The 11,381-nt window shown below is 38.1% G+C and overlaps 1 protein-coding gene across 1 annotated transcript; it reads left to right on the forward strand.

Annotated features, from left to right (window-relative positions):
* Positions 1 to 1,732: 1,732 nt before the first annotated feature.
* Positions 1,733 to 11,343, forward strand: ca6 (carbonic anhydrase VI). Its single transcript, XM_041799972.1, has 10 exons — positions 1,733 to 1,888; positions 2,473 to 2,652; positions 5,566 to 5,714; positions 5,993 to 6,088; positions 7,279 to 7,345; positions 8,182 to 8,339; positions 8,495 to 8,621; positions 8,744 to 8,827; positions 8,908 to 8,940; positions 10,559 to 11,343. Exons 1-10 carry the CDS (start codon positions 1,798 to 1,800, stop codon positions 11,191 to 11,193), a joined length of 1,620 nt encoding a protein of 539 aa, XP_041655906.1. The 5' UTR covers positions 1,733 to 1,797; the 3' UTR covers positions 11,194 to 11,343.
* The last annotated feature ends 38 nt before the right edge of the window (positions 11,344 to 11,381 follow it).

Genomic DNA, 11,381 nt, shown 5'->3' on the forward strand with positions numbered 1-11,381 from the left:
GAGTCATATGTGATTTAAAAGCGTAAACTAAGAAAACCATATGCTTTTACAGTTACTGAGAGCCAAAATCAAATAAATCTGACATTTCAGAGTAATGGTTGGCATCTTAAAATTATAAAACAGTTTTATGTGTATGAGTGGAACTGAAAAAGTACCCCATCGTGTGTCCAGAATTGTCAGCATCACATATTTTGTGTCTGTTGAGTTGTTTCTCAACTTTTAAAATGTCATTAATAAACTGGTGAATGTTTGAAAAATCTGTTACCAGGCTAGCATCAGAAACACAATAACAGACATTTGACCATTATAATCCTCACTAGTTATGACCCAAAGATACAGAACTCTTCTTTTACTCTCCTTTTCAATTAAGAATTGAAAAACGTGATAAATAATGGCTTTTTAATTATTCGAAGGGGCTTATTTATATCTAAAGAGACATGCCGAAGGCTTTTAAGGGTTGGTTTACACAGGGTCAAAATCTTGGTGTTTGAACCATTTCATATTTTGACAAAAGCTCAGCACAAACATCTTATTAAGATTACTGGGGACTGTCAGTGGATAGGAAATGAGCTATGACATATCATTGTTGAATAATAAATACAATTCTTACTTCATGAATCAAACATCAGGCTTATGTGAGTCTTTGTGCAGTCTTTAAATGAAAGCTTTTCAAACCATGTCTGAAATTCATATTGAACCCTGAAACTTTAAGAAAAAAAAAAAAACAATGGCTCAACATAAAGAAAAATACTTACAAACTTTGCCTGTGATAGCTTGTGTGCTAATCTTTTAACGGTAAATATACAGGGGGGTAGCTAGTTAGCCTATTTTAGCATACAGAGTTAGCACAGTGCGAGACAGCTAGCTTAATTGTGAATTTATATCTCACTAGTTACCACATTATATTGTACTTGTTTAATATATTTCAATTTTTAATGTATCAGACTATTTCCTGGTTTTGCTAAAGGTAATTAGCATGACAGCCTGGCATAAAAGTAGTCTCACATTTTAGCAACACTTCTTTTACGTCATTGTTTTTGTAGCCTACAGTTTAAATATCTGATATAAGAGGGACATTTTCCTGGCTTTTAAGGTAAGGTAACTGACTCGCTGCTATACTAAGTCTTATCTTCCATTTCATGTCAAGATTATTTAACACCTTATTGACTTTTAATTCAGTCTCTCATCCTGGAGGATATTCCTTCTACTTGGCAAAGCGCTCACATACACTCCTTTGAATTCAAAAGGCTCTGGCATTTACTGTTGAGACATGTCGTGACTGGTGTTCATCAGCAGGTGATACCCGTCATAATGTAGCCTACTTTTATTTACTGCTCAGGTGTTTTCTTTCAAGGAAGTGTTTTATCAAGAGAATAGGGGACTTTCAGGGATTACAGCTTTACCAAGGAAGCTGCAATGACAGGTAAGTGTTCTGGGAGATTATAGATCTTGTCTCCCTGGCTAAAATAACGCTTTTCCTATGTCAAATATTGGACTAAAATTCATGCAACCACACTTAAAATGAATAATTTCCTTCTTTGGAATTAATATGACTGACTTTAGCTTTAAACTCTCAATATGAGCAGATTGTCAGCATCCTAAATTAGAAACAATCCAGACAGTGAGATTGACAGTATGAGTAGTTCCCTGTCACTTTAGGGCTGCTGGGAAGAGCTATGGGCGTCAACAGCTGAGGTTTCAACACCTCCCTTCACGCATGGCTTAAAAGTTGAGGGGAAATCTCCGTGAGACGTGAGTACCCTGCCGTCGGGGAGTAGCAGAGAGAAGGACGCAGCGATGGAGTTTTTCTCTGTGTTTGTCTCTGCTGTTTTTGTCTGTGTCGTCAGTGCTGGGATCCCTCATGATGGAATACACTGGACATACTCAGGTAGGCTTTGTTAAGTAACTAACAAAGCTTAATTCAAATTTATTTTTATGCTTTTCATGTGTGGCAGAAATGAACGCCACAAAGTTGTCTCACCATGCGTAAAACTTGCGCGCCAACTCATCCAACTCGTATTTTTGTGCGTAAAAGAGATCGAATAGAACGCACTCTTAATAAGTTGCTTGATTGTCACAAGGCTACCTTTTATGCGGAGTATTCCCGGGTTTTCTGTGTGCACAGAGCTCCATTGGAGAAATTCTCCAGCTCTCTGACTGTGGAGGCATCAAGCGCATGTGAAAACAGCCAGAGTCAACAATTATGAGTTATGTGTTACAGCACAGCAGTCCCAAATAATTTGGGAGTGAATAGTGTTGGGGGGAAAAAATCCTTTCATCTCTTGCAACTATTTCCTGTTAGACAAGTCTTGTACGTGCCAATGGCTCAGCCATCAACCTGCGACCTGCTTTAATACTCTATAAACATGCGCTAATACCTTGTTCGATCAGTGTCACTCCCTAAATTTAGCTATGATGCCAGATCAGCGAGGAGGTGTTGACATTTTTTTGGTCCTTGTATTCTTGGCACAGAGGGAGCTTTGGACCAAATGCACTGGCCAACCAAATACCCTGCCTGTGGAGGTAAGAAGCAGTCCCCCATCGACATCCAGCGGCGCAGTGTGAGGCACAACCCTGACATGCTGCAGCTGGAGCTCACAGGATATGATGCTCAGCAGGGAAACTTCCTCATGTCCAACAACGGACACTCTGGTAAGTAGGAGTAGTGGTAATAACAGTGGCAGTTTATTCAGTCAGCATTAAACTCATCTTCTTTAAGGCAAACACTAACAGTGTAGCCTTTTCTAGTTGCAAATAAATCACACTGAAAGGCACATACCAAAAGGCAATACATGAAGGTATGAGGCATACATACCATATGTCTCATATGGAAAAACAAACTGTAGATCCAAGTCATTTCATGTTAATATCATACAAAGCCAAAAACAAAAACACAACCATGAGTTTTACAGTCATTCTTTATATTTATTGCCCACCTTATTGTTTAAATTTTGTTAAAAAAGGAAAGTGGACTACACTTTTTTGATTCATTTCACTTTTTTTATTCCAAAAGTAAACCCAAACCCAGATCATGAAAATGAAAAGCATATAATTTGATAAACAGTGCAGTGAATGGTTCATAATATTTGAGTCAAACAATCCTCAGTTTTATGTATTACGGCAATGTTTTAGTTTAAATATCATTTTATAAAGGTTTTATAAAGTTTATTCACAATAATAACACCAAGAAATTTATTTAAGTTAGAAATGCACAATATCAGCATAATGTCAGTATCTGCAGACAGGCCTGCCCAAAGCAGCGTCTGGGCCCCTGTAAGACCAGTAAACGGGGCCATCCCTGAATGACTTAACTGGCAATGTATATAAATCAGTAGTGTCATTAACTTTTGATGCTTCGGCCTGTCTCCAGTCAGCTTTTGGAGTTTGTGGTAAACAATTTTAAAAACATGTTAATTGTGACCAAAGGCCTTAGTCACCAATTATGTTGTCCCTTCTTTTTGGCATCCCACTCATAGCATGGCACTCTGACATCAATGGACCAACAATTAGTGTGCCCATAATGGAAATACGTAAATAAAGGCTTACACTACTTTAAAAAGTGAAGCAGTTTATCTTTTGGCAGACAGACAAACAGACAACAATTAATAAAATGTTTATTTTGTTGCTTTAATAAGTAGTGGTGAGTATTTTGGCTTTGCAATACAATTTGGTTAGCATCGCCTAAATCTAGGATGAACCCCATGGGCTCCCTCCCTCTGTTGTGGCCCTTAGAGCTTTCCTCTTTTTCTGTCCTTGGGAGTGGCCCTGTCAGCAGATATTAGCTTAAGAAGTTAAATATTAAATTATTATTGTTAATATTGAGGACCAATCAGCGTCGAGGGGCAGTAATTTCAGGCTCGGCGGAGTCGTGTCGTAAGCAAGCAGCAACAAAAGGCCAGTGCAATTATGGTGGAAAACATTAGCTTAGATGCTGCTAAAGCGCCAGTTTTATCAGAACTTGACAACATTTCTTTGTTAAAAGAAGGAGAAAGAACAGCATTGAGTTGTTTTCTTTTCAACAATGACTAAAGTCGTGTACTGACATGTCTACAGTCGCCATGGTTCGTGTTATGCGGCTCTAATGGTGTTTACTCCTTTGGTAGGGGCGCAGCTCGCTGCCAGCTACGTCACGTGTTTTGTTGCTCTGATTGGACTGTAAATATGTGACAGACAGAACGTTCATCCAATCACCCTCGAAGTTTTTTTTAAAGGCTCTGCCCTTTCCCAAATGCTGTCTATGAGTGGTTTACCTGATGGATGTGTGAAACAAATCCATCTGGCGTGCCGGTTTACGCCTAAGGAGCTGCTTACTCAAAAGAGCCCATCATGAGCCCTGAACATTTTGAATTAAGCCCCAAATCCAAAACAACTAGCAGACTATCTACTTCCCAGCTCCTCTCTCAGCTCTGCTTGACACAGCTTCTCCGTGCACAGGAGACAGTTGGTGTTCTTCACAATATAAAAGGTATGAATATATCAGTATCTGTATTGCTTTTAGTTTGAATGAAATTCTTACCTGTAGAATGCAAAAATTTATAAACATAATTTTGCTTAAATTCAGTAATAATTTTTTGATATGAAACTATTTTTAAGACTTTCAGGTTTCTGTTTTCAGAAGCTTTTCTAAATCTATTTTAAACAGTATAAGCAGCTTTGGGCCTAATAAAGACCCTTGTGGGACCCCACAAGTGACCTTCAGCAAACTGGATTTTTCATTGTTTAGCTATACATATCAATATATGTACATACATGCAGCTAATATGAAAAGAGAATCTGTCATTTAAAAATGACATGAACATTTTTGCTGGGAAACTTTCCAATTCCACTATCATATCATATCATATCATATCATATCATATCATATCATATCATATATCATATCAGAGATATAACATCAAACATCGACTGTTACTGATTGTTCACAGATGCATGTTTGGTTTTTACGTTTTAAATGGGTACCCTTGAATAGAATAACCAGCTAATGTCAGGTATAGTTACAGCTACTTAGAGATAAAGATTTACATATTTACACTGAAAGGTATATTTGATACACTGATTATTGTGAACTGTCCAAATTCATTAAATTTATGAAATAAAAAACAACAGAGGTCTGTGTCACTGTCTTAGATATTCTAATCCCTGGCTTCATGTGACTGCTGACTATTTCAGTGTTAAGAGTTAAAACATTTTTGAGTATCTTTCCTTCTTTTCAGACTGCCATTTGTTTTAAACTAACATGTTTACAGAATAAAACCAAATCAGCTAGTTTTGAAACACTTTCCAAAGTTGTGCAATCCATTACAGTGATCACCGAGCTTGCCAAATTGTTTCACTGAGGGTTGAACTTGCTGTATGACACTGATATAATTTGGGAAGTTTGTATTTTTTCACATTATTACTTTAAATTTGACAGTTTGAGTTGTTGCGTATTTCAAGTATGATGCTGTGGATTATATCACTCAGACAAATCTGTAGAGCGTGCACGTTGATAGACCCACTAAAATACATGCATTTCCTCTTTTGTGTTTCTGCTCATACATTTAAATGTATTCATGGTTCTGTCAGTTCAAATTGACCTGCCTCCCACCATGGCGATCAGCAAGGGACTTCCTGGAAGATACACAGCGGTCCAGATGCACCTGCACTGGGGCGGCTGGGACCTGGAGGCCAGCGGAGCTGAGCACACTGTAGACGGCATCCGTTACATGGCAGAGGTTTGCTTTAGTATTATTTTAAAAGAAGAACTTTATCCTTTTGAGGGGATAGATAGATAAAATATGCTAAGTTGATACAGTGGAAGTGATGGCAGATTTTTAATGCAGAATACTAACGTCTTCCTAACTTTAAAGGAGTAATTAAACCCATGCAGTGTCTTTGTGACCTGACCTGGTCAGCTGATGTTTTACATGGCAGAGGCCTTTGTTTTGTTTTTAATTGGTTTGATTTCTGAATGAAGTCGCCATTGGGCTTATTCTGCAACCTTGTCTTTCAGCTTCATGTAGTCCATTACAACTCTGACAAGTACAAGAGCTTCACTGAAGCCAGAGATAAGCCAGATGGGCTGGCAGTCCTCGCCTTTTTCTACGACGTACGTAAGCCACACACACTTTATTACTCACTTCCTCCATGTTCGGCTTTCTCTCACCACCACAGCGAGGATGCTGGCGCTATTTCTGATATTTAATCAAAAGAAGTTTACACAAAAAGGCTTTGCTGTGAAAAATATTCACCCAGTGCTTATTGAAGAGTCTGACTGGACATCCATTCAGGATGAAAGGCTCTGTAGGGTGCATGATGCATGCAGACACTTTAAAAGAGGGCCTTGTTTACAGAGGAAATACTCTGGATGTTGGACTGTCTGCGGCTTGGCTTTAAGAGGTCATCGCTGAAGAAAAACCACTGCTGGCATCCGCCGTGACGGCAACATAGAGTGGCTGAGAGTTTGTGCTGCATTCTTTTTGTGACAAATGATTTATTTGCATGTGGGTGTAGGATATTTCTAGTTTACTATAGTGTTAGGAAAGCACTGTTGTTATTGGTAGTTATCAGATTGCTTTCATTACAATATTTTTTATTGTAATGAAAGCAATCTGGTGAGATGATCAGACAGGATTAATTATATTCAGAGGGGAAAACAGAGGTAAACTGTTAAAATTATTTTAGATATTTAAAGCAAATTTGATTTGAGCTGTTTTCTTTAAATAAAGTAGTTTTTAGTGTCATTTTAGCTTACTTTGAAACAAATTAAAGTTGAAAAATATGCCTCTTTATGACCTACAAATGCAAACATGACCATCAGCTTGAAGACTTCTATAAAGCTGTGTATCTTAAATGCCTGAACATGCAGCCCTGAAGTGGGTGTTTGATAACCTGAGTAACAGTCTGATGCAGAAACAGATTTTTTTTTTAATTTTCCACAGCAAAGATATAAAATTAATGATGTAAAATTAATGATGTAATTAATTTTTAACAACATTTGGATGATTTTTTTTCTTGTTAGTGAATTGTCAAAAAAGCACTACTTACACAAGGATGTAATCACTAAAGACTGCTTTGTCCACAGAGGGCACCAAAATCTACTAAAACTATACATTTCTCACAGGAACATTTATTGTATTTTCTCACTTACTATAAAAATTTACTTTGAAAAACAATTAAAAATTGAAATAGTTAATATTATAAGACAAGAATTAAAGTCCTCAGCCTATCAAAAAGGGAGTTTGAGACAAAAGTTTATATTGTTAACTGATTTTTTACACAGCATTTGTTTTCTTTCAGGATGGGCATTTTGAGAACACGTACTACAGCGACTTCATCTCCAACCTTGACAAAATCAAGTATGCAGGTGAGCTACTGTTCACAATGATGAACTGTCTATGAATTAAATGTTTGACTCTAATTTCAGTGATTTTTTTTTAGTTTATAGAATTTTATATTCAAACATTTAATGTATTTTTATTCCTCAGTATAGATGTAGTGTTATATGATTATGTGTTAATGAATGTTGTCATTTTTTACACTGTATATAAAAGATAAATGGTAAAGAATTATAACACATTTTTCTAAAAATGACTACAGGGCCTATAAAAAGTTTTCACCCTCTTCCATGTTTTACCCTTTTATTGATTTCATAAATCAATTATGGTCAATATCATTTGGCTTTTTTGGCTGAAAAAATGATTTAATATCAAAGTGAAAGCAGATTTCCTCAAAGTAAAATCAATTAAATAAAAATATCTAATGTAAAATAAGTGACTGCATTAATGTTCAGCCCCTTCAAGTCAGTATTTAGAAGCTGTACTCCATGAGGTGTAGTTACTAAACAATAGGCCACACTTTCTGCTCCATGGATGTAATTCACAGAATGAGGCAGAAACACTGTTAAAAGTGGCCTTCCCAGGATGCTCCCAGGATGTGAGTTATCCCAGGATGCTTTGAGAGTTGCTCACAGCGCAAATTCTTCTTGTCGTTTTTTGTTCTTGTCTTGATTTAAGGCCCCTGGTGGTGTAGCTTACATACTGTGTGTTTTAGAGGCCCAGTGAGGGACAAGAAATGAAAATCAGCAGTAGCTATAAACTCTTTGTGCAGCACATCAGTGTCACGCTCTGTTTTTTAACTATTTTAAATCAAAATATCCTTGTCAGATTAAATCAATTGAATTCAATTCTTGTGCTTCTGAAGGTCAGTCCATGAACATTTCCAGCATCGATGTACGCTCCATGCTCCCTGAGAATTTGAACCATTTCTTCAGATACCAGGGCTCCCTCACCACCCCACCCTGCTACGAGAGCATCCTGTGGACCGTTTTTGACACCCCCATCACTCTGTCACACAACCAGGTGCAGCTCAGAGGGAGGCTTCTGTTCCCAAACACTGCAACAACACTTTAAAGACTATGTCATGTAGTAGAGGCTTTTTATCACTGTTTGGAGGACACCAGCACATTTTGAAGAAGTCACACTGTTGACATTCTCTTCTTGTCTGTTGTGTTCAGATCAGGAAACTGGAGAGCACTCTAATGGACATCGACAACAAGACCCTGTGGAATGATTACCGCATGGCTCAGCCGCTCAACGACCGTGTGGTGGAGTCATCTTTCCTGCCACGTCTTGGGAAAGGAAGTGTGTAACATGTTTGGGCAATGTGATTACAAAATAGCATGTAGTTGACGTAGTCCATGAACAAGGCCTGAGACACATTCACTGCACTCTGGTGATCAATTTTCTCAACTTTCTCCCTACAGCTTTCTGTCGGCAGGATGAGATTGAATCCAGGCTTCTGAAGATCGAGGGTCTGATAACATCTCTTGGAAAGCATGTGACGTCAGGTGAGTGGGATGAGATTAAAGCTGCTCGAGATATTGTGATAAAGTTTCCATATTTACAGAATCCTTATTCTTTTTTAAAGGTGGGATTCGCAACTCAAGGCCTTCAAGATATGGTGAGTCTGTTTTTATTCTGGTGGCCTAAGTCGCACTGTGGCTTGTGACTCAAACAAGTCACAATACCAGAACTTTAAACTTTGATAGGGCTTTGATACCTGTTTTATTTCCACAGCAGCAAAAACTAGAGAAATCGAAGTCCAAGACAAGCCACAGAATCAAACTGATTTATGATTATAACAAATCAGACGCAAACTTTTGCACACAGACTAAATTTCATATTTACATGCAAAAAAGATTTGTGCAATTTAGACAGATTTCCCTCCCCTGTTCTCTGGTTGTTTGCAAGGAAAACAAACATTCACATCTATATAAGATGCTAAAACTTTTTTTAGTTTGATACATTTCCATACTGTCAGTTTTCAAAATAATAAACTATATGTTGTTATCTAAGATTATCAAAATACTTAAAAGATCTTGACAACCTTTACTCAAATGGGCCTCATTCACCAATATCTTTCTTCTTTTTGTTCTTAAAAGAAAGCTTTTCAAGTCAAGGTCAAACTACATATTTTCATATTATAGCCTAACCTGACACTCTGAGGTTTTGGGATCCATCGTCTCTGAAAATCTGTTGTTTCATCTCCCTCTGTATAGTGTCATAGTGAACGACACTTGAGTCATATCAAGACACCTCATAATCTCCTGACAGAGTCTAGCATGTTTGATTTTTGTCCTGCCTCCTTTGTTGATGTCACCAAAGTTGACCAATGACAGCACAGATCGTTCTGCCTGGCGAAATGTAAACAAACCTAATGGCAAAGTGAGAGAAGAGTGATACAGTTGCTGCTGTGTGATGAAACTATAAAACAGAGAAAGTTTATGATGTGTTGTAGAGGGACGACCACAACTGACAACAAAGAAAAAAGAGAAATGTTGGAGAAAAATGGCAGAAGCACCTTAGCAATCTGGTTTGTAACTGCAGTTAGCAATAGCATCAAGCTAGTGTTTCATTCATCATAACGTTGCACAGCAAAAATTGGAGTGTTGAAATCTCAGTGTTAAACATTACAGAGTTGGTTTTCACTCTAAACATGTAATTTTTACCTCATTTTGAGTAACATGGCCTTCACTGTTGGAGTAATTTGACATTGTTGATTCATTCAGTGTTGGTCTGCTCCACCCACTGCCATTTTAAGTCTGTGTGTGTGTGTGTGTGTGTGTGTATGGGGGGGTTCCCATCATGCCCTTGGGCAGAGTGTTTTGATATGTTTTTTGAAGTTTTAGAGATGCAGGTTTTTAGGTGTTTGATTTAAAAAAAATCTTACTAATGTGGTAAGTTTATATTCATAATTTTAAATTTTGCAGTAAAGATTAGACATTGCATGGTTAGATTAAAAGTTCATGTATGTGTATGTTATTTGATACTATCAAAGAGCTTTATTCATTAATGTAATAAAATATAATACATGTTCCTTTGTCTTTTTTAATCAAGTTCTCCAGTTTTTTAGATTTTATTCTTAGCAAAGAACAAATTAGAGATTGGAAAACTTTGGTAAATGTCCTTTATGGAAAATGCATAAGTGGGTTTTAGGAACAAATTTCTTCATAAGACTTGATTTGTGAAGATTCGTGAATGATGATGGGATATTTCTCCCCTCTCTGTTTCTTCTTCAGAGGCTCGTGCTCTGTTCCCTCTGGTACTCCATTTCCAGGAGAAAAATTCTGGTGGTTATGCTCTGGCCCGTCCTAGCCATCCCATGGAACTGGCCTCCTTCACCATCTGCATGCACCTCCTGCCTCAGCTGGAGGGCGTCCACACCGTCATTTCCTACTCCAGCAACGGCAACGAGAATGAGCTTGGCGTCTCCATTGGGGAGGACAGAGACGCCAGAGAGGTCGGCCTCTGGATCGGCAATGAGTTTGTCAACCTGCCGCACAACTTCAACTCCTATGACTGGGTCAACTACTGCATCACCTGGTCATCTCACACGGGCGGTGCAGAGCTGTGGATCAATGGTAAGGTTGGGGAGCAGCGATACCTGAAGAGTGGCTATGACATCAGCCCTGGTGGGGTGTTCATCCTAGGAATAGATCAGGATGGGTTACTGGGAATCTCCACCAACAAAGCCTTTCAGGGAATGATGACTGATGTCAACATGTGGGACTATGTTCTGACCACGGCAGACATCCGAGACCAAATGTCGTGTGAGAGAAACAGCACCATGGTGGGAAACGTGTTCAGCTGGGGGAGCACCAAACTCAGCATGTATGGAGGAGTGCAGCTGGACACTCAGTACAGATGCTCCTGAAATACATCAGCTGTTTTTGATTGGTTTAAAATGCAAATTACCCCAAAATATCATTGGTAATGTTGAGGATTAAATGTGTTATTTTTAATTCAAACTTTATCTTATGACTTTTCTGTATCCATGCATCATCAATAAAGATTTCTAAGTGTCTTTTATGGTTTGGTTTATGACTCAAGCACAGAGATTTC

The sequence above is a fragment of the Cheilinus undulatus genome, linkage group 11, assembly GCF_018320785.1.
Source record: "Cheilinus undulatus linkage group 11, ASM1832078v1, whole genome shotgun sequence".
Classification (NCBI taxonomy): domain Eukaryota; kingdom Metazoa; phylum Chordata; class Actinopteri; order Labriformes; family Labridae; genus Cheilinus; species Cheilinus undulatus.